This window comes from Melopsittacus undulatus, chromosome 6 (genome assembly GCF_012275295.1).
Source record: "Melopsittacus undulatus isolate bMelUnd1 chromosome 6, bMelUnd1.mat.Z, whole genome shotgun sequence".
Classification (NCBI taxonomy): Eukaryota; Metazoa; Chordata; class Aves; order Psittaciformes; family Psittaculidae; genus Melopsittacus; species Melopsittacus undulatus.
In genome coordinates this window covers 40,626,411-40,650,853 of record NC_047532.1, presented here as the reverse complement: position 1 = coordinate 40,650,853, position 24,443 = coordinate 40,626,411, and the positions used below count along the sequence as shown (strand labels likewise).

Here is a 24,443-nt window from a genome sequence, read left to right as displayed (position 1 = left end):
TCCACACTGAGACCACAAGAAAAGGCAGGAGCTCAATCCCATCACAGTTAAAAGTTTGTTCTGCAAATGAGACTTAGTTGCCAAGTTAAAAGTTCAGCCTGTCCTACACAGCTCTGGCTCAGTTTTGGGAGCAGAACTAAGTATTTCCACAATACAGACTAGAACTATATCATAACCAAGCCAAAGGAAAAACCAGCTCATAACCAGGTCCCCTGACTGGTTACTAGTGGTTTGCGTGAGGTTTTTGGAGTATGCATACAAAGTTCTTGTTATTCTTACTGAGAAGACACAAGGGTGTTCCAGTGAAAGTTTTGGTAAGAAAGCAGAAGTTTCTGGAGAAGAAGATTTTAAATATTCTTTTGGGCGGATATAAACTTTTTTTAGCTTATTGGTGGGACAGTCCTGGTTATCAACATACTTTTCCAAAAATTAAGATAACAAGTGATATATTGAAGCTATTTTATAGAGTTCCACAACTGAATGTACAAATATTCCTGTGCCTTTTCTCCTTCATGATAAATACAAAGAAAAAAGTGATAGAAAAGTTTAAATTATTAGACTTCTCACTTAAAAATTTTCCTCTCAGTGCCTTTTCTCTGTAAAAGGAGGATTTATTTGTTTGCAGTCTTTAAATCCCTTTTTGCATGCAGAGTAAGGAACACATAAAATTGGAGATTTACTTCCAGACTGGAAGTCAACAGCCATCAAAAATGTTGGGGAGAACAGGGAAATAAGGGGCACTAAGACACTACAGGGTGTCCAGAAGCTTTGATTTAATGCAGCTCCTGTGCATTATTCTCCCCAAAATGAAGCTTCAGCTTTAAAAGAACAGGGAATTTGCAAAGTCAAGTGCTCACACACTATGAAATGTCAAACCCCTGGTTATCAGTTCCCATGAGCAGAGACTCTGGCAGAGCCAATCTTTTCATACTCATACATTTTGCAGACCAGTTTGGTCTCTTCTTTTTTACCACAGGGAACTGCTTCTGTGAAGATCCTGCTGAGCCCCAGCAGCTCCAGAATGAGATATTTTTACTACTTATAGAATCAGAGCAAAATGCAGATGCAGAATTGTGTTCAGCTTCTACAAACCATATGCAACATGAGACTTTTTTTTGGGGGGCGGGGCCGGGGGTTAGGTTTTTTTTTTTTGAGGTTGGGTTTTTTTTCTGAGACAGCAAAATTTGGACAGGTTTGTATACAGAAAGGAAGGTGGTTACATCTCTGATACAAATTGATGCCAAATGTCAAATCCTCACTTCTGTAGCACTAAGGCACTACAAAACTTTGTGAAACTGTTAAAACCCCACCAACAAATAAGCGACATACTTTTCTTAAACCTGTTTCCTGGAAACCTGAAATATCTTAGGCAGACATGCAACCCTCCCACCAGCCCCCTCTCCAAAATAAAAAAATCACCAAATACAAACTTAAGCCAAGGCAAAGCTTGCTTGGCAGATTTCATCCCAGATTAATATAATTTATTTATAAGCAATTGAAAAACATGGTCTTGTAATGGAAAGTGTTAGGCAGCTTCATCAAAAGGCATTACTGTCCATATAGCCCATAATTAGATAGCAGCGTATAAAATGCACTGCATGGCTGGTTTAAGATCAATTCAAATCCCATGATGTCAAAATTATTCCTCAATATCCTCCAGCACATTGCCTGAAATCTGATTACTTGAACACGAGTGCTGTTCTTCCAGCTGCTAGAGCTAGCAAGTCCTAGGAACTGGCAAGGTAAATATTAAACACCAAACAAAGATGGAGAATGGTGGGCTGGCATCTCAGACCCATGGTTGTTTTATTCTGAGCAGTTTCGGAGTGGTGTGGCTGAGGTCCCATTTTTAAATCAAAATGCAGATTCTTCATTTAGCCATGAGAAAAAGAGGTTACCCTCTGCATAATTAAGTGATCTTGCTTTTTCACGTACAGGCAAAGGAGGCCTCAGAGGCTTTGGCACCTTCACCAGTGTGAAGAATAAATCAAGTCAGCATAAAGCTCTAATGGCTGCAGCACAAAAGAATAATTATTTTGTTTCAATTCTCACAAGTAGAAGGGGCACAGGAAGCTGTTTGACAAAGAACTACATTTCTTAATTGAATTTAATGAAATATGAAACAAAGCTTCTCATCCCTAATGCAGTCTAAAGAGCAGGGAAGGGCCAAGGTGATATATTGCTAATGCCCTGACTTGGCAGTAAAAATGGGCTGTGACTGAGAAGCAAACATTGTACCTGTTCAGCATTACCTTTACTGCTCTGCAGTATGGCTATAATGGCTCTGCCTCTGCGTTTATTTCATGGTCAGCTCACCAACCCACACCCACAGGAGAGTATTGCCACCACCATCTTCAGGTGGTGAGAGACAGAGATCCAAGCTTTCCTTGGGGGGGCCAGGAGGAGGCAAAAAGGACTGCAATGGTGGGATTTTTTTCAGAAATATCTAACAAATGGAAGTATTCACCAGCATTGACCCTCCTATAAATAAAAAAAAAGCAAGGAATTTTGGATAAGCCTTTCAGAAGACAGGTTATGTTACGTGGTGGGGGATAATGAGGGAAAAATATTACGAATAGCAAGAGCAACACTTAAACAGGGCTGATAGATTGTAACACGGTGTATGGCTGGAAAATGGAATTGTTTTAATACAAGTAACTTTTCCCCATTTCTCTCTGTTTACTAAATTAAACCATTTTCCTATTGCAGAAATCTGCAACCTATGGATTAAAGAAATCCTGTGAAAGCATTCACTAACAATGAAAGCTGGCTCCTTGTGAAGCTGCTTTGGACCCCAGGCCTACAACATAGTCCTGCAGACAGCAGTCACAGTTCCAAAAGAAAGTATAGATGATGACATTATCTTAAAGTGAAATGAGAGAGTTGAGAGACTAAAACCTGAAAATCTGAAAATCCCCTACATAATTGCTAAATATTGCAAACAGGCTCAGTGATATCCATATGTAATGCCATGTAGCTAAAGAAAGTAATTTAATTTACCATGAAATTTCATGAACAGTATCTCAGAAGAGCCAATCTTACATACACACAAACATACAAAAAACCCTTACTAGTTTAAAGATTGTAGGATAATTTGTACTTGTGAAAATCTAAGTGTCTTTTTAAAATACAAACAACTTTCCTAAGAATTAGTTAAAAAGCTATTTTGTCATGCTCAAATAAGTAGTCCCAGCTCTGATTTTTCCACATTGTGCTTTTCTAATCTGTAACAATAAATGGGTAATTAGATGAGATAGATCAGAAACAGTGATACAACATTTCATCTTTTCATGTTGCACAAAAATAAAAAGCAGAAATTCGTCATATAGTAGAAGACAGCTCTGCTATCTAAAAACTGATGCTTATAATGCTTGACAAGTGCCAACAGCAGTCAAAAAAAAAAAAAGTTGATTATTTACACAGCTACCAAGAATTATTTCCTTTTTGGGCATCTTTGGGAAGGAATGTGACCTATCTAAAACAGTACACTGGCAGGTCATCCTACATTCCATGTTAGCACTGTAAGAGTTTGTGAATGAGGATAGTGAGTGCAGCCTGTACGTACGCTGCTCGCAGGTCTCTCCCAGCCAGCCAGGGAGGCAGTGGCACGTTCCCAGGATATGGTCGCAGCCAGCAGCATTCTTGCACTTGCACACCTGGTGGCAGTCAAGCCCAAAGAATCCATCTGGACAAGCTGAAAATGCAAAACATTAATTTTTTTAGCAGAGTTCCTGATTCTTTTCTGTATAAATTCTATCTCAGAGGTCTGAAAACACAGGGCACTGCTCGTTTTTTCATGTATGCTTTGTCATGTGTCACTGTGTTTAAGAGCCACAGTTGTTTCAAGGGTTAAGCCTGCACAACTCTGCTACATGCATCGTAAAACATGACACATTTTACACAAGCACTAATTTCTGCATAGAAACGTTCAGGCAAGAATACTGAAAAGCCATAAAATAGGAGAGAGAAAGGATCTGAATTCACACAAGCCAGTATCTGTGTTTCTGTAACTGACAGAGGACAACTGAAATAGTTCAACATAATGCAAGACTATGGGGCCATCCCTGATGATCTCCCTGACTTCTGAAATGTAAAACTTATGCTCCCATTTACTCTCCTAACACATTTCAAAAATTTTTAACAGGGAACATAAGCCATAGTGATGTAATTTACTGCTGAAATGAATGCATGGCAAAGAGAATGAATAGAAAAGTTCAAGACAAATTAAATGTAGCAAACCAGCAGGGAGCTTGAGGAGCTCTGTACCTACATCTAGCATATGTAAGGAAGACCCATAGATTTGATTTACATCTGTACCAGTGTTGACAGAAGTGAAAATAAGTGCTTGTCAGTGAGCCACATCATACCAAAATGCTGCTGTACTTGCTGAGGTGAGTGCCTCCATAGAGGATCCTTGAACCCCAAAGCAAGGGGGAACCCCGCAGCCAGGAGCCTCCGTTCTGAGCAGCGAGAGCCACCGAGGGAGCCTCGAGCCCTCGCCAGGCCTTGGCCAGGAGCCGGCAGCTCCGCTGAGGCGAGCAGGGACTCACAGGGGGCGGTGCCAGAAGGGACAGCCCTGCCCTGAGCCGGTAAAACCCGACCCAGGGAGCAAGGTTCCTCGATTGTGTGGAAGACAACTTCCTCTTGCAAGTAACAGAGGAGCCGACAAGGAGACGTGTCATGCTTGACCTCATGCTCACCAACAGGGAGGGGCTGGTTGGGAATCTGATGCTCCAGGGCAGCCTTGGCTGTAGCGGTCATGAGATGGTCAAACTCAAGATCCTCAGGGCAATGAGAAGAGCATGCAGCAATGTCACTGCCCTGGACTTCAAGAGAGCAGACTTTGGCCTCTTCAGGAACCTGCTTAGTAAGGTTCCATGGGATGTAGCCCTAGAGGGCAGGGGGGGCCAAGACTGCTGGTTGATATTCAAGGATCACCTACTGCAAGCTCAGGAGTGTTGCATCCCGACTAGAAGGAAGTGCAGCAGGAGGGCCAGGAGACCTCCTTGGATGAATAAGGAGCTGCTGAGGAAACTTCGAGGGGAAAAAAGAGGCTTATAAAAGGTGGAAGCGAGGACATTCAGCCTTGGAAGAATACAGGGACATTGTCTGGGAAGCTAGGGACCAGGTTAGGAAAGCTAAGGCCCAGTTAGAATTAAACTTGGCTAGGAATGTGAAAGATAACAGGAAGGGATCCTATAGGTACATTGCGAATAGGGATAATGTGGGCCCTGTCTGGAAGCTATCGGGAGAACTGGCTTCCCTGGATTTGGAGAAGGCTAAGGTTCTTAATGATTTCTTTACCTCAGTCTTCACTGGCAAATGCTCTGACCACACCACCTAAGTCTTGGAAGGGACTGTGAGAATGAAGACCTTGGGCCTACTGTACAAGAGAATCTGGTTCAAGACCATCTTAAGAACATGAATGTACACATGAAATCCATCCGCGGGTCCTGAAGAAGCTGGCAATTGAAGTTGCAAAGCCACTGGTCATCATATTTGAAAAATCATGGCAGTTAGGTGAAGTTCCCGATGGTTGGAAAAAGGTAAATATAACCCCCATTTTCAAGAAGGGGAAAATGGATGACCCGGGGAATTACAGACCAGTCAGTCTCACCTCTGTGCCTGGCAAAATCTGGGAACAGATTCTCTTGGAAGGCATGCTAAGGCACATGAAAAAGAAAAATGTTCTTGGTGACAGCCAGCATGGCTTCACTAGGGGGAAATCCTGCCTGACCAATTTGGTGGCCTTCTATGACGGGGCTACAGAAACGATGGGGCAGGGCAGGTGACATCATCTACCTGGTCATGTGGTTTGGTTGATATGCTGGAGGGAAGGATTGCCATCCAGAGGGACCTTGACACGCTCGAGAGGTGGGCCAATGCTAACCTTATGCAGTTCAACCAAGCCAAGTGCAAGGTCATACCTGGGTTGGGGCAATCCCAGACACAGCTACAGGTTGGGCAGAGAAGAGATTCAGAGCAGCCCTGAGGAGAAGGACTTTGGGGGTGTTGGGGGTGTATATATATATATACAAACATATATATATGTGATATGTATGTATGCATATGTATGTGTGTGTGTTTAGATTATGTAAGTTCATAGATAGAATCATAGAATGGTTTGGGTTGTAAGGGACCTTAAAGATCATCTAGTTCCAACCTCCCTCTAGTCCCAACCTTCCACTAGACCAGGTTGCTTGAAGCCCTATCCAACCTTGCTTTGCACACTGCCAGAGATGGGGCAGCCACAGCTTCTCTTGGTAACCTGACCAGGGCCTCACCGCTCTCACAGTGAAGAACTGCCTAATGTCTAATCCAAATCTGCCTCCCTTTAGTTTAAAGCCATTCCACATAGTCCTACCCCTACATGCCCTTGTAAAATGTCCCTCTCCAGGTTTCTTGTATGCCCTTCAGGTACAGGAAGTCTGCTTAAATTATATTAAATATTAATAAATTTGTACCTATATGTCATCCTTTCCACAGAATCCCCAAATCACTCAGTCTCAGGAGTGACAGTACATTTTAAATAAGCAGTTATACAATAGAACTGAGCTGCTTGTCCTCCTTGTTATTTTTAAATTTATATTTAAAACCCCAGCCTTGCACTTCTACCATGAAATCAGAATGACTGGCTTCCCAATAGTCTTATGATAATTACCATCATGCACACTACCCAACAGCCCCCCCCCCCACTAATTTCACAGCTCTCTATCAGATCAGAACACCACCGTTACCCATCTGCATCTTCCACTGTTGGACTCCTCTGTCCAACTTTTTTCTTGCCTTTTGTCTTCTTCACACCCATGGTCTTTGTTCCAGTCTACTTGTACTGCCTCTCCCACAAATGTAAATTCAGCTTTTTAGTAGAAAGCACAACTGTCTGCTTCGGCAGTAAGTGTGGGGGAAATTTAGTATCCATAGATAGAGGCAAACTTGGACTTTCAGACAGGGATGGCAATAGTGCAACACACAGCAATATCTGCTTTGGTGTTTCTAATCTCCAAGCTCCTGCTTAACATGTGACTACATACCATTGCTTCATTTCAGCTATTCCAACCAAAAAGCTCTTCCCTTCATCCTGTCCCAACTGCAGCTTCTTCTTTGGCATAAGAAAAATTTCAGGCTTACACCACTTTCCAAGTATGCGCTGTCTACAGCAACAGAAGTGTGCCTCATACCAATATGAAACTGTAACGCATTTGCCAGCCTCTATTCATTTCATACCAAGGACAGAGCTGTTATCAAGTTGTAAGAAAAAGACATAAGCATGTGGTTCCAATCTTTCTGTCCTTATTTATTATGCTTCAGTAGTGTGTAGGGCACAGCATACAAGAAAGGACTTCTGTTTAACCCTAGGTGACTTCAAAGGCTGACAAAGTTTTCCATTGTTTAATGAAGGAACTACACAGTGTTGTCAGCTATTCGTAGACATGCACAGTATTTATTTTTCTCTATATCTTGTTAAAACAAAAATCTTGCTGGGCTTTCTTATGATAATGATTAACCACTGAAATTCCAAGAGAGACGCCCAGTCAGATTGTCTTGCAGACAATGCTGATTTAGGCAGAGGTTCAAAAGCAAACTTTAAGTGCTGCACTTCACAAGGGCTGTATGTTGCTGATATTAATGCATCAGTTAATAACCAGACTGCAGGGGAAAGTTCAAGACTCACTCCTGCTGCCTCCAGTGTGTGGGCTAATTGTGTGGCATTTTGGATATTCAGTCAGATCAAGCAGAGAGCTGGATAATTCTTCTGTTGCCCTGATTCTGAAACTGGACACCTGCCTTGGGCCATACAACACATACCAGAAAGCAGTGGGGAGCAAAATTAAACAAAATCATAGTGTGGTGGAGACAACTGCAACCTTCAAAGCGGGAGCAGCAGATGCTCAGCACTTCCCAGAATTAAACCAATTATAACAATTGCCTTCCCAAACAGGAGCAGAGCAGCCCTGACACGAGGCAGGGTGACTTGGCTGGCTCAGTGTGGTATGGCACACTTCTAACTAATCAATTTTTAATTTTGTAAGGTAATGTCTCTCCTAAGACTTTGAACTTAGAAGGCTGCAACAACTTCAGTTTCAATGTTTCTGTGATGACAGAAAAGTCCTTCCCAGCCTTGGGGTGAACCATCAGCAGTATGTGAGAAGTGTAAGGCAACTGCTGTGGCAGGTCTCAATCTCTATATTCTTCTCTGGAAGGCACAGAGCCTGGCAAACGTGGGTGGATTGCCAAGAGGACGGCAAAAAGCACATCCTTGCCAGAAGGAAACCCTGCTATTCTGAGAGCAACTAAAAACAGAAGTGCTAAAACTCCTCTGAGAATAGATGCCAAGAAGGTTCTACCAAGGGCAAACCACCCACATATTTTCCTCCCTCTTCATCTTTTGGAATCAGCCAAACAGTTCTGGCTGAAATTTTCTACATTAAAAGGTAACACTGGTCAGCTCAGAGCACTCTGCCTGCTGGAGAGAAATGTGTAGAAAACAGGGTTTTACATATGGTAAGCACTAAATTCTACTCTCCCCTCTACCATCTTCTTTCAGGAATTAAAAAAGATGAAAATGTCCCACATGAGTTATTTGGATGCTGAGACTCGTATTATTTTTTTTCCTCAGTGATGTCACCCAGGCTTCTCCATAGTCTTCACACCTACTTTGGTGAACAATATTTAGCCTCTTTGTCCCCATTTTGATTCCTGCTGGAATTAACATATTTACACCATAGCACAGGTAACTGTATCACTTCTCCAGTAACAAATAATAATAACAAACAAACAAACAAAAGAATAAACTAGAAGAAAAAGATTTCACTAAATAATTTTAAAAGGGGACATAATTGAGATGCCATAAATTATGAGACAAACTTTGCAGCAGAACCTTGAAAAGGGTATTTATTTTGTATAATAATTCCTGGTAAGAATCAGAGGGAAACAGCAAGCAGTATCTCACCAATGCAATGCTTTGCTGCATTACGGGCAAGGCTGTGAAGCACCTCCCTTCCCATCAGAGGGCAGTAGTTGCCTACGAGAACTGCCACTTCCCGTCATCGTAGCTATAATGCTACCTCTGTAAACCGTCTGATAGACAAAATAATTGTGACTTTGGTTTAATAATCACCATTTGTAGAATCTTCAATCATTTACTCTTAAATAACTTTCATAATGTCTGACTATATGCTGCTTATACTGCATTCAAGATATTATTTTATATGATCTGTGCAATGATGCAGCCTGACAGTAAGCTCCTTAGGCGATGCAACTCACAATAATGTATCTAAGAAATCCAATCCAATCTTTCCAACACTTTACCGAATTATCAGGTAATAGAAAATGATCTATTGGCTTTATTAAAGTTAAAAATATATCTGTTCTTAAAGAGTTCCTTTGGGATGATCCACAGATCCATGTTTTTCCCTAAAACATGTCAGAGAGGCAATAGGCACAAGAAAGTGTAAGTCAGGACAAGCATCTTTCTGCTCAGTGTTCAGACAATAGGACTCTGCTTAAACAGAGTCTTCATAAAGATGTGATTCATGAGGAATCTAAGTAATCTTAACCTCAAGGAGTATTACACATGTACCTAATTTTATCTACTTTAAAACATTCCCATCGTTAGGCACCCAGCAAATTCTTCCTGAGTTAGGATGGAAGTGCACATTTCAATAACGTCCTCCAATTTAGTTCAATGTTTTATTTAGATCAGGTGCTGTAAACTGCAAAACCAACTCTGTGCATAAAAAAATCCCATCTGCATAAACCCAAAAAGGACCAGAGGGAGTAGCAGTACCTCTTTCACAAAAGGTTCCTGTCCAGCCCGCTGTGCAAGTACAGGCTCCGCTCACGTGGTCGCAGGCAGCTCCATTCTGGCACTGACAGCTGTGCTCACAGCTCGGGCCAAAGCTTCCCTCAGGGCACCCTGCAGCAAAGGAATCAAAACCAGATGACAGGTTAATTCTGGAGCAAATCAGGGATCAATAAGGAATTTTTAGATACATGGGAATCCTTACTATTTCCAAAAGAATAATCCAGGCATAATGGTAATGCCTTAAAACTGATGTGATTAAGTGTTTTGCTTGGGGTCCAAGTAAGTTGGGCTGGTTTTATTAAGGTCTATTTTAGAAAAACACCACAGTGTAGAAAACCTAAATTCTGCACAGAAAACTAATCTCATCTGATAGTTGCAAAGCCTGTGACTTCCCAGGTTCTGCTTGATGACACTTTGCACCCTGGTCTGGAGTCACGTATGTGCATATCTCCCTCTGGGATTTCACCAGCAAGGAGGAGGAAAGCTCCCAGCTTTTGTGCCTCCTTTTGAGGCCCTGTCCTCTGTTTTCCTGCAAACCCTCTTTGCCCAGAAATCTGGAGAAAATATGAATTGTGGTAGATTCCTTCAGAAAGCTCCACATTGAATGCTGCGTGTACTTTATTTTCAGATTCTGCTTTGCAAAATTTAAGCAAAACATTACATCTGGAGGACAGATTAACAATTACATTTCTACAGCAGTAATATAAGGAGTTTTAAAAGATTTGCGTGGTACTCACTATTGGAAGAAAGAAAACAACACTTGAGAATGAAAATAATTTCTTCCAGGATTATAGGAAAACCAAGTAAGAACAGGACCAGTTGTGTAATTCATGTTAGACATTTTGGACAGGCTGAAATACAGATATATACTTGGCTAAACACAATATTACAAGGCCTCTACTCATGTTTGAGGGTTTTGTGAACTCCTTTCTAAATGAGTTACATAGATTATTGCCAGGTCTCTCTTAAAAATGTATGATTTTAGCATTTACATCAACAAAGTGATTTTCAGGCAATCTGGAAGGAATTACAGAGAACAGAGAACAACAAGGATCCTCAAAGACAACTCTGGAATAAATGGATGGGTTTGGTGTTGCCTATTTGGTGCCATAGGTGAGCAATGATTGGAGCCGGCATGAATTCAGTTGCTCCTGCAGCTTAGTGACTCTCTACTAACAGATGCCAGCCCCTGGGTCTCTTACAGGGACTATAGGCTGGGATGGGAGACAGGATAGCAAAGCACCTTGAGTATGTCTTTGCTTTCAATCATCTGTGTCAGAAAAATGGGCTGTTTTTTAAATGTGGAGTTGTTCGAATATAGTTTTTGCATTTACAGGTGAAGTTCAGTGCCAGGATGGAAGCAACGCAAAACCCCTTTTGCATCACCTCCTATTCCCAGAGCGGCAGGTCACCAGGCAGCATGCTCTCTACACTAGTTTAATGAGTGAATAGACAGGAGTGCACTTGTGCCTTAAAAGCTTCATCCTGCTCAGTGTTTATTTTTCACTTGAAATTTCAGACAGAACCCAGCGAATCTATGCAAGGAAAATAGTATTTCAGTGCAGGAATGGGGGTGGGACTCTCAGCTGAGCTTTCTACAAACCTACAGTGTTAAACCTTGAGGTGAGACTTTCAAGGTAATGGCAGTGGATCAGTACATTTAACAGATGATTTTGCAGTCCACATTACAGAGTCTGCCCCCTGCTTGAGCAGGCATGGGCTGCTGCAGGGTGTACTGAGATACATCCACCACACTGGAGAACCTGAGCTGCCTGCAAAGTCACAAAGAGCCCAACCTGTAGCAAGAGGCTGGAGATGTCTCAGGAGGAAAGGAGCTCTCCAGACACAGTAAAGATTTTGCCTCAAAGGCAGCATAAAATCTTTCGGGAAGAATTATGGCTTTCATAACATTGCACACACACATATATGCATGTATATATATGTATATACACACACAACTAAAGCGGGATAAAAAGTAGAATGAGTAAAACAGGAAACCTATAGACAGAATGTTAGGTGTTGCCAGATGTTTTGTCAGTGACAATGGCTTCACTGCTTACCTTGCCAGAGAAGATTACAACCAGCTCTTTGGCTACCTTCTGCTGCAGGGATCCTATTTTGAGAGGGGTCAAGAATGAAGGAGAAGTGGAGCTGGCACCTTTTTCTCTGGGAGCTGGTCTTTCCAACTAACTCTCTTTCCACTCACTCTGTGCCAACAACAGGAGCTGTAAGATCAACTTTCCAAGATTCTTGTCTTTGGTCACTGCTCCAGCTAAATTGTTTTGACATTTCTGTATGACAGCAGCAGTTAATTCTGCCTACACTACTGAGACCCTGGTAGTTATGTATGTGCTACTGTAAGACTGTTAAACTAATAAATAGAATATTTATATTATTTAACAAGTTACTACTACTACCTAACTATGCAACTTATTGCCACAAGATGAAGTAGATAGCAAAAGTCTGCATGGAATCAAAAAGGAAATAGGCACATTAATTAAAAAAACACCCAAGTTGTATTAAATATAGAGATATTGCTTCTGTCTTAAGAAGCTCCTGAGTGACAAACTGATGAAACCTTGTGTCCTAGGTTTAGCTGTAAGAGCTTTTTTTTCTCCTTCCTAGTAGCTGGTGCAGTGCTGTGTTTTGGCTTCAGTCTGAGAACAATGCTGACAACACACTGATGTTTTACTTGTTGCTAAGTAATACTTATGCCAATCAAGGACTTTTCAGTTTCATGCTTTGCCAGGGAGGAGGGGAAGCTGTGAGGAAGCAGAGACAGGACACCTGACCCAAACTAGCCAAACAGGTATTCCATACCACAGCACATCATGCCCAGTATATAAACTGGGGGGGAAGTTACCCAGAAGGGCAGATCGCTCCTCAGACTGGGTTGGGTATCAGTCAGCGGGTGGTGAGCAATTGTACTGTGCATCACTTGTGTTTATTGTTGCTTTTTCCTTTCCCCTTTAAATTTTATATTCTCTCCCCTTGTTATTTCCCTTATTAGTAGTAGTAGTAGCAGTAGTACTTTTTATATTATACTTTAGTTACTGGACTGTTCTTATCTCAACCCATGGGATTTACATTCCTTCAATTCTCCTCCCCATCCCGCCCAGAGAAGGAAAGGGAAAGAGGGAGTGAGAGAGTCGCTGCATGGTTCCGAGTTACCAGCTGGCCTTAAACGACAACCGTCCTTTGTGGTGCCCAACATGGGGCAGGAAAGGTTGAGATAACAACAGATCTGACCAGAATGAGTCTAATAATATTTATGATAAGCATTCATTACTCTGTATTAATAGACACTTGTCATAATATTAATTTATTTGCTCTCGAAATTGTTGCACTTAGTCTCACAGTTTCTTTATGTCACACCTTACTTGCAGCCAGCATTTGCTGTTTTAGTGCTTATCAGCTTTTCTGGGGCCTGGGCTAAGGTTCTCGTTTTGCTGTACTTTATGATAATGGCTTGTGATACGATAGAATTATTGATCATTAAACTGATCTGGTATGTGTTCTCAGCATTGCCATCACCTATGTAATTTGGGAGCATGTAATGGGAATTATTAATAGTTACATCTCATTTTTATCTCCCTTGGAGGGAGCCGACCTAAGGAGGAGACATCATCTCGCATATTCCCTTCCCCACTAGGCTATTTACAATGCCATTTGAGAATTTCAAAAATTGTGAATATCCTTTGAATACCCTTGAAACCAGCCTGCTTCTTTGCTGGGAACGATCACTTTGTTGGATATGGTTCAGGTCTTGTCTAAGGTTAAAAAGCTACCTAAGAATACTACCAAGAGATCTTCCCTGAGGCTAGACAGTCATGAGTGGCAGGGTGTGTGGGACAGTATGGGCAAGTATCTAGGGCAGTGCATCCCTCCAGTGCTTTGGAACTTCAACCCTGATCAAGTGCAAAATCCATAAAAACCAGTAAAACACTTAAAAAGGCATGCTGTCATCCTGGCAATACCAGGGAGGTGCAAATAACTGCAATGTGCTGGGGCTTGGCCTATGCCTACAGAATCCTGCTGAACACTACCCAGTACCCTCAGGTGGAAGAGGATGTCTCTGGATCTAATGGCAGAGCAACAGATACCACAGCTACTCCATCCGTAATAATGACCACAGCAGCTATCCCAACACCAGCAACAAGCACAGCAACTGCTCCGACAACAGACATTGCAACCCCTTCAACCACATTGAAAGACACTGCAGTCACTCCAACCCCAGCTGAACTAAAAGACCAATCTGTGCTGCTATCAGTTGCCCCTATATGCAAGAGGCAATGGAAACAAAAAGCAACTCATGTAGTGAAGCAAGATGAAGATATTGTGCCAGAACTAGAGGGGGCAACACCAGAAAGAGAGGAATCAGTACGAGAAACAGACAAAGAGGCAGAACAAGAGGTATTTTTTCAATCCCTGTCCTTTACTGAGCTGTGGAATATTTGAAAAGATTTCAGCCATCTTCCAGGGGAGCACATCATCACCTGGATGCTCTGATGCTGGGACAAGGGGGCCAACATTTCACAAACTAGAGGGTAAGGAAGCCAAGAAGCTGGGATCACTTGCTAGGGAAGAGGGAATTGACAAAGTGACTGCAAAAGAAAAAAGAGTCCTCAGCCTCTGGAAGCAGCTCTTGTCATCTGTGAAAGAAAGGTATCCCTACAAGGAAGATGTTATACATTGCCGAGGCAAGTAGACCACGACAGAGACCACTACCTGAGGGAATTAACCATTCTAGACATGATCTATCAAAAGTCAGATGATACACCCATAGATCCAGATGAAGTCAAATGTACATGATCCGTGTGATTGAAATTTACATGGAGCCATCATTATATGCCAACTCATTGGCAAGAGTGAGCTGGGTGGATGCAGCACCACCAACAGTGGATGAAGTGAATTGCCAACTCTGGGAGTTTGAAGACAATCTTGCCCCCTCCATCATTTCAGTTGTAGAAAAACTCCTGTCCAGGAGTTCAAGCAATTGAGAGACAATATATCCAGCTCCCCACATGTACAGACCCACATCTCAGCTATTAACAGTAAGTGCCCTATTGCTCAAGAGGGAAGATAAAGGAGGTAAAACAACAACAGTGAATGAGGATCCTCCAAAGAAAGTTACTGTTCCAGACTCTGGTGGGCAGTTTCCCAGATGGAATGAAAGAGTTGATTTTACTCTGACTCTTATGAAAAGGAATTCTAATCCAATCTCTTTGTACAAGTAAGTGAAGAAATTTAAGAGCACTATTAGAAGGGGCCTGCCTACAGCCAGGTAGAGGAGAGGGACAATCGGATTTACTGGACGGTGTGGGTCAGATGGCCTGGCACATCAGTCCCACAGAAGTATAAGGCTCTAGCAGATACTGGTGCACAGTGTACCCAGATGCCATCAAAGTATCATGATACCTGGGGAAACATATCAGGAATTACGTACATTATAGATATCTATATCTATATGTTTTTATGCTCTTAAGGCATCTGCTACTGGCCTCTGCTAGAGATAGATTAGTGGAGATCATGGGCCTCTGGTAAGCCTGTTGCGTATTTACAAAGAAATAGTGCAGACCTAAAACCAGATAAATAAAACCAATATGGAAACTTTAATAGCACAATCCAAATACACAACACTCCTATCACTCACATGAGGTCTTAACATTAAAAATAGCTGTTGAGTCCAAAACAAGTCTGAAAATAACTTTTCTGGAATCAAAATTAGGGAAACTATCAAACCCAAATGAAACCTCAGAGCCCTGTGATGTGCTGGGCAGACCGGAGGCAGCACAGCCTGGAGGGAATTATCAGGAAAAACACACTTTCCGCTGGTTTTGTGAATTCCTTGTGTTGACAAAGTGGCAACTTACTCCATTCACAGTGTTTCCCAGTGAATCCTGGCTCACAGAAGCAGGAGCCAGTGACTGGATCACAGCTACCGTCACTGTTATTGCAGACACAAGTGTTTTCACAGTGTTGTCCCCACCGGCCACTATTGCAGGCTGCAGTGTAAAAAGATATTTACATTAAGAATTAACTTTAAGTTTGCCTAATGGATTAGTTTACATCTAAATAAGACCAGAAAAATGCAAAATGATCCCTTAAGATACAGGAGTTCTGGACTAGGCTCTCCACTGCAGCATGGGGCATAAATTGATAAAAATAAATACATTTTTGCCAATTTACTTCAGCTGAAAGTAGGCAGATATTATACCATCCACAAAAAACCTAATCATTCACAGCCAATCCATATCAATCATTCCACAGTCACAAGTGCATAATTTCATGGAAATAAAACATCAGCTATTGACTCACTTCACAAAAATCTGCATAATCAGAATAGTGAATGGGTAAAACTAGACAGATTTGTGAGCATCCTCCATATTTTCCTCAAAAATACTGTGAAATGCAACAAGGATACAGACAGAGAAATTTCACAATCTTTATTAAAGCAACTTACTGCTTTCATTCTAAAAATCAACTAACACTGACAGGATTATGACAATGTACCATAGCATCTCCTTCCATTCTTGCAAGGATAAAGATGAAAGTTCCAATTAAAGCAACAGTAACCTGGTTCTGGAGTTGGGCATCCATTTCAAGCCCAGTCTGCAATAGTTGGTAGCACTGCCTTACCGAGACATCTTTGCAAAACAACTTTTCTCATATCTTACCCTGAATAGAAATAAAAGCTTTTCTTTGGCAGGTCTCTTAATTCTTTACACAGCCTAGGGATTCATGCAAGCAATCCAAATGACTCTACATGCTACCAACTGATTTGATTTTTAAAATATGTATATTGGTGGAAACTACAGATTTTCCCAGAGTGTTCTTCAGTACCAAGCCTGAGAAGCCAGGTCCAAAGCTTATTTCTGTCAACACTGGCAATTAATTTACATGATTTTATGTATTTAAGACCAAGTTTAGAAAGAGGTTTGCATTCTGTTGGCTTCTTGCAAGAGGGATCGTAATAAATCAATCAGAAAAGACATGAAACAGGAAAAGAAAAGAATCAAGCAAGATTGCTTAACATTTACATGGTGCTATCTAAAAAGGGCAAATCTGCACTTTTATATGGCCATCAATATGGAGAGTGATGCTAAAGCCAACAGAAGGATGCTCTGTTCTTCCAGGGAACAGAATTTCTCCCAGCATTTATATTCACAAGTTAAGAAGTGACCTTAAGACACACAACTATACATGCCACTCACTTGTTGAATAAATCTCTAAACAAAATGAAAAATTGAGAATTAAACTTGAAACTAATCTGTGCTGAAAATGAAAACCAAAACTGTCAGTCAAAATGCTGTCAGGACAGATGGTATTAGGCAAAGTGATCCATAGCATTGAAATAAGAAGTTATATCAATACTTTGTGCTTCATCAGCCATCTATTTCAATACTTTGAACCTAGATAATTAAGGATTATAACCACCCAGGCTGTGCAAACCCATAAACACACAATTTCAGAAGCAGTAAGATTAGCAAAAGTATATTAAAAAACTGTAATAGACTAAGAACAAACAGTGCTGGTTTCTACATTTTAAGTTCAGTCCCTGGGAGACACCGTGTACCCTGTGGAGTAAATACACAGTTGACTTACGGTGCTTGCAGTCATGGCCAGTCCAGCCAGGGGAACATGTGCACTCTCCGGTGACATGGTGACATTGAGCACTGCTGCTACAGCTGCATAACAGCAGGCAATTTTGTCCATAATAACCATCAGGGCAAGCTGAAAACAGATGCACCTAGGTAGTAACTCAGGCACAGACTGATCTTTTCAAACAAGACAGCAACAGCTTGCCCCTAACACATGCATTAGCTGAACCTAGAAATCAAAGTGGAAAAATTAAACATCTGTAATTTGTACACTAGGTGTCTGGGGCCAAGTCCTGCAAAGTGGGAATAGCTTGAGTGACTTTCGGTTACTTCTCCTGCACATCAGGATCAATCAGAGGAGGAAAAACAGTGCTAAGCAAACCTTCATCAAATGTGAATTTGTGACTAACAAGAACAAAAGAGATGTCACCACAGAGGTCCTGTATGAAGCACTGCTGTCCTTGAGAGCCTGTCTATGCCAGCATGACAACCGTACTCAAAGTAGCCTTTAATACCCAGAGACTGGACAAGGAGCCATACCACAGTAGCACAGACCACTTGTGTGAGCATATTCCTGTGGTCTCTGGTCAATCTGCAGAGAGAGCACTGATACTACTCCACCATCCTTAGTGTTATTTAATCCTGAAGTATATATATCAAGGAATGTTGCTGCAAATATAACCCAAGAATGATACTGTATGGGTCAGTTGGTCAGCACCTCTTGCCAAGCAATCAGGATTGCAATACAAGTACTGTGCCTATTAAACATTGTCTTTGTAAGGACATATTGTCATTAATTAGGTCTAATGATAACATCAATTTGAGATGCAGTTTAGCTGGTCATCTGCATTCATCTGTATTCTCCTTCTGGTAAATAATGTCAAATTCAACCCAGAGAATTCCTGAAGCCAAAAGGTAGTTTATCTTGGCTCAGCGTATCTAACCTAACAAGCATCTCACAAAAGAGCAGGAATGTAGAAGTCAAACCATAACATGACAGTCTTTTCATTGGGAAGGCCAATGTGAGGACTTACATGTGGAACAGGATGCCCCACTGTAGCCTGGAGGACAATCGCAGGCTCCAGTCTCTGTGTTGCATTGTCCCCCATTGGCACAGGGCTCACAGGAGTACTGGCAGTCTGGTCCCCACTGACCAGCTGGGCAATCTGGATGAAAAAAGCACATGACATGTCCCCAGTGCCATTTTCTGTTTCAAAGAAGATATAAATTTCTGCAATTATCATGAAGAATTTAAAAATATTAGTAAAATTAAGCTGGATAAAGGATGGTTGTGTCTTCTCTACAGACCTACAGTGCTGTCACAGTAAACCTGAGAGTCAACACGCCTCTGTAACACAGCAGATGAGAACACATCTAAAAAGAGATCCAAAGGCTCTTTTCCAGCTTCTGTAGTGGTGTGCCTGTGAGGCGGAGCCCAGGTCGCCATAGAACTCCACCTCCTTCATCAGGTTCCTGCAGCCGTGAGCCACAACCTGTGTCCAGACAGGGTAGATGCTCCTCAGGTATGCAACAGCCAGAGGTCTGCAAGTGGTTAGAGGGGCAACCCATGGCACCTTAGTAGTTTAGTATCCCTGAGATTTTTTCATCCATTTACTTAGTTACCCATCGTAATGCTCTCCTTTTCAATTCCTTCCTCTGTTAACTTGCTGTTTTCCACAATAGCTGTCTTTGGCTAAGGATCTTCAACACCTCCTGAGGTGCATATGGCAGCACAGTCCCAGGTTCTGCTCTGGGACTCAGAGGTGTTGCAATGCCCCAGTATCTCTGCCAACATGTGTGAACACAGCCTAACATATAAACCACTATTATTAACTGTAGCAGAAAGGTGGCTCAGGGTAACTGAAACATGTTCCCTCCTTTACAAGCAACCCCCCATGGTGGATGTCGTGTGATCTGTACCAAGACTTACCCTTTACCCATTCTGCAAATGAAGCATATTGCATTGCAGCAGTTTTGGTGGGAACCAGAGTAATTCCAATTCTTCTCACGTCTTCCAAAGAAAGACTTTCACTACCCTAGTCCAACATCTAACACACCTTGCTCACATGTAGCTCCAGTCTTCCCAGCTGGGCAAATACACTGTCCTGTCTTTGGATTGCATGGCGCTTCTCCACAGCTGCACCTTTCCCTGCAGTTCACACCAAAACTCCCAGGCTGACAGGCTGGTCAAAAGAAACCCAAACACACAGTTAGTATAAGGAAGCATTTCCAAGATTAGGAGGCACCACCAGCAGCAATTTCAAACTGAACTGTGCTGGTACAAAGTGACCAATGTTAGCATCAATGTCTCATCAACTGGTGGCCTGTAGTTAACTGCAGCAGAGCTCTAGAAAGTCTGCCCCTCAAGCTTTAGAAGGAACCACAGTTACCTGGACAAACACTTGTTTTAGCAACTGGCCTTAGCCTTGTGCCTTGACCCTTACAAGTAGGGAGACACAGTAGTTGCCAGGCTCCAAATATTAGTTTGGCTTCAGTGGGGAACTGCCAAGCCATACCAACAACAAATGAACCCTTTTATTTGCAACTTCTATATCTGAACATAAGTTTCCTGAGTAAGCTTTCCCATCCCAAGAGTACCTCCCAGGAAAACATGCGATGAGTACCTACATAAATGGCATTTTTCTCCATGAAACCCAGGTGGACATGGATGTTGGCAGACTCCTGTCTCATGATCACACAAAACATCAGTAGGACAGTTGCACCTCAGTTTGCAACCAGCCCCATAAAATCCAGGCATGCACTCTGGAAAATGCAAGTAGACACAAAACATGTATAAGAAAAAGGAAAAAATAAGAAAACTGAACATAAATCAGAAAATAATTTAGCAGAAACTTGCAGAAAATATATTATACATTTTAGAGGTGTTGATAAGAAAGCATAAATACTTATTAAACACTTGTGTGGACATTTCAAAGAGGTTACAGCTTAAATACAACCCATAAACAGAATGGCAGTGTACTTAAGGATATATTTAATTATAACCATTACAGAATTACTCTTCTTATCTGTCTGTACCTTCTGCTGCTCTCTGCCTTGGTGCAAAGCCAGTGCTGGGAGAAGGATGGTCTCCCCACAGAACTACGCACATCACCAAGAATGCTAAAGATGCTAAATATCATCACTGTTATTCTCCACCAACCTCCTTCCAAGAACTAGTGTCGTAAATCTGACACATTCCTGCCTGCCCAGATTGGAATCTGAAGGAAGAATCTTTATTGTGTTATTTCATTACTGTCTGGAGAGGGCTACTGAGACATGTAAACATGAATGTGGAATACAATTCTCTTTCAACCACCCCCAAAAACTACAGAGTAAGTTGAATTCAAAGACCCACAAACCTGAACGAGCATTACTGAAACCGTTTACAAATAACCCTGCTGCCATAAAACAGTTTTTGCCACTTATTTACTGTCTGTGCAGAAAAAGGAATGAACAGAAGTGATAACTCCCACAGTCTTCATTATTTAGGGCTGTATTAGAATTTGGTTTCTAGATTTCTGTTGTCATTTGCTTAGGCTAAAATTCCTCTATTATTAAGCTGTATTCCCTTTGATGTCCCTGTAAGCCTTGTGATAGCCAGCACTCATGGCATTTGATGTATGAAAAACCACAGACAAAATAATTAGCAGAATATGAGTATCAGTAGCAGCAGCAGCTGAACAAAGCAAATGAGAAAAAACGCTGTTACAAAGGAATAAGCAGGCACAGGGAATCTGGCTTTCTATTATACCTTTCTGACACTTTTTGCCATGATAACCAGGCTTGCAGGTGCAAGTCCCATTCCTTGCGTTGCATTCCTGCGTGTGCTCCTTCATGCACTGACACTCCTCTGAGCAGCCAGCTCCAAAGGCCCACCTGGGACAGGCTGCAGCCAGATAAAAGGAATCATTAGCTCTGTAATTATGCATGAGTTATTTGAAATTGCATACTGCTGCAGAATGCAACTGCTGCAAAAAAGTAAAACGTTCATTTTACTTTCAGCAAATACATCCACATTCCTATGATGGTGCCTATTAATGTGTGGGTGTGTAAAATACGGTTTACATGACTCCTATATTAAGTAATTAATTTAATTTCAAGCAATATGTGTTGAATGCAAGAAACAGAAATGTTTCAAAGAAAACTTACTTAAGTTTCTGAATGAAAAAAAAAATTGATACAGTCCAAGACAAAATCTTCTCTTAAGAAAAAACAAACCAAAACCAACCAAACAAACAAAAAAAACCAACCAAATCACACAACTAACCTTGCACAGATTTATGAACAAAAGCTGTAAGCCATATTTTAATATTTTTGTTTTGATTCTTTGCATCCCCATTTGACCTTTCATCCTCATCCTGTGCCAGTTGGCCCTACTCCTCAGCTCATACTCTGACACTATTGGCAGCCACTAACTCCAGCTGGACTTTAGCCTCACCAACAACCCTGACATTAACCTACTCAATCCAAAGCAACCCTACCTGTAGTCCTCAATTGTAGTCAATAAATCTCAGTCCTTATGGCCAAATTTAATTGCTAGAGGAAAAGATTAATGAAATTTCTGGGACTTCCTGGCATGCATCCAGAGGCACATCCTCCTGCTACTCCCAGTTCATCACAGAACCCAAAGCCCCACTCATTTTGTATGTGATGTGGAATCTTTTAGAGACCGTTATGTTTTGCATATGTTAAACAGATCTGAAAAATTATAGAAACTTACTAAGATGGCAGAAGCGCCCATAAAGCCCTGGGTCACAGAGGCAGGCTCCATAGAGTCTGTGGCAATAGCCGTTGTTGGCACAGTTGCATGGTTTGTTACAGTTCTTCCCAAAGAAGCCTTTCGGGCAACCTTTTAAGTGCACAAACACAGCAAGGCATCAGCTGTTAAGTATTAAAACATAAACACCAAATCAGCTCTCTTTTAGCTGGTGCTACGGAAAAGACCAGGTTGCCTTGTTGCTGACCCGGGGGTTGTGAGCCCATCCTTGCAAGGCACATGCTTTTTCGCTGTCTTGCTTATTATTTAAACAAAAGTCACCACAAAACAAGCTGCAGGGTTATGTCTCACACAATGGAGACTATTCTCATTAGGACCACTAATGTTTACCACACACAATTACATCTAGATAGAAACAAAGGGAAAGAAACGGTGAAGTTTCCGGTAAGACAACGGGAGCCATACCATCTTCACAGAGATTGCCGTGCACACCAGGTGGGCAGCGGCACTGCCCTGTGACAGGGTCACACGAGCCTCCGTTCTGGCACTTGCAAATGCTGGCACAGCCTCTGCCATATGTCCCTGGGGAGCAAGCTGTGAAGAAATCAGGGAAAATGAATGGGCCATGAAATCCTGTCTCTTTACAATATCACACTCCAGTCATCAAAACTGAGCAATGAGAGCTCTTTTAGTCAAGCGGCTCTAATCAAAGTCATACTCTTTCTATATAAGGTAACGCACATGTGTCTGATATTTACTATTTAATTTTAAAAGGACACCTGAATTAAGCTGACTTATGTGAAGTACTGCATGATGTATTCAAATTCTCCGCCGCATATGCTTCCCTCCACGCAATGCACAAGGCTCAAAAAACATTGCTTGTTAAGGACAAAGCTTATTTTTTTTCCCCCAAATACTACTATAAAAATGTTATGTTTTTCTAACATAGTCTCTGAAATTCCTCAGATGATCATGGCAGAAACGGATCCACAACAGGATTCCTTCCTATCATCGCTCCAGTGCAAAACAAATTGTGAAATGAAGCCTTGATCCACCGACCACAGCCTGAGCTAGCTGAGTAAAGACAGCTGCTGGCGTCATCTGACTTAACTGACATTTTGACAATGTACATTAAGAAACTTGGCATTTCACATCAATTTCCATTCAGCTTCTTTGGTGCGTTATTACCAAAATTTAGTTTCAGTTTTCTCAACTGCTTATCTCACCCTAAACCCATTAATTATGCTGTACATTAAGAAAAAAATAGAAAAGAGTGAAAGCAATCACATATGACTAAATCGTAGATTATCTATTGTATTTATCATTGTCAACAGCTATGTCATTGGGTTGCAGGTTTTGCTCAGTAATGCATTAAAGGCATCCCATTAAAGTTCTTTAAATTATGGAGGTGATTTCCACCAGATTACATGCATGTATATCTACTGTAAATATAAAGCAAAAATGTTATTATTATTTATGAAGTGGACTAAAGAATTTGGATCCTCTCTTGAAGTTTTTATGACCTGTCCTGAATCACTAAAGCACCACGAATAGATGTAAGAATACCCTAAATGGTCTAGTCTTAGGTAGGCTATCATATATATTCTCTTAGCTTCCCCCAATGTTTATAAAACAAACCCAGGATCAGCCGCCCAAACTTATTTTGGACAGACTGTTGGTTTCAATAATTTGCCTTTTTTTCTATATTTCTGTTCTTGTGATGATACCTCCTAAACAATCTTGATTACGTTTTTCTTAACATTGATGTCTACCTATGGTGAATAATAATTCTTCACTGACTCTGCCTCATCAGTGACAGAACGGACTTTCTGAGTATGATGGGCCATCATGCCACACACCATAAAACAGAGGGACCTATCTCAAACACGCAGGAGACCTATCATGTAGTCTCAGACAAGCAACAGACAAGTTTTGCCGAACTACAGATTAAGAACTGTGCATGGTACATCAAGAAATCACCACTCTATGGTTCTAGTTGGTTTTGACACACACTTCTGAACCAGAAGGATCCTCTGCCAGGAAGCAGAAATAAGGAGAGTAAAAAGCTGTTACAAAGGACACTGTTTTACTTGGTACTAGAATTCTGAAATATAAAATTCCCAATATTAAAAATTAAACATCAAAAGAAAATGATGCTAATAATAAAAAGAATGATAAAGGAAAAATAAAACAGGCCCCAGTTCACCAACACAAGTAAAAAAAAATTTAAAAAGCAATGTCAATGGAAAAAAAATCAAGCTTAGTACACGTGTCCACCCAGACTGTCTCAACATCTGCCGGGACAGACTTCTGAAAG

General features: G+C 41.4%; 1 protein-coding gene across 1 annotated transcript in view; it reads right to left on the bottom strand.

The window, feature by feature from the left end:
• LOC101881642 (multiple epidermal growth factor-like domains protein 6) overlaps nt 1-24,443 on the bottom strand; it is a 198,626-nt gene that overhangs the window by 19,998 nt on the left and 154,185 nt on the right. The window contains exons 16-25 of the mRNA XM_031047076.1: nt 22,592-22,720; nt 22,130-22,258; nt 21,161-21,295; nt 20,038-20,172; nt 19,467-19,592; nt 18,444-18,575; nt 17,414-17,542; nt 15,682-15,813; nt 9,791-9,919; nt 3,566-3,694 (exon numbers count right to left, since the gene is read on the bottom strand). Coding sequence (XP_030902936.1) covers nt 3,566-3,694; nt 9,791-9,919; nt 15,682-15,813; nt 17,414-17,542; nt 18,444-18,575; nt 19,467-19,592; nt 20,038-20,172; nt 21,161-21,295; nt 22,130-22,258; nt 22,592-22,720 — 1,305 coding nt within the window. The remainder of the gene's footprint in view (nt 1-3,565; nt 3,695-9,790; nt 9,920-15,681; nt 15,814-17,413; nt 17,543-18,443; nt 18,576-19,466; nt 19,593-20,037; nt 20,173-21,160; nt 21,296-22,129; nt 22,259-22,591; nt 22,721-24,443) is intronic.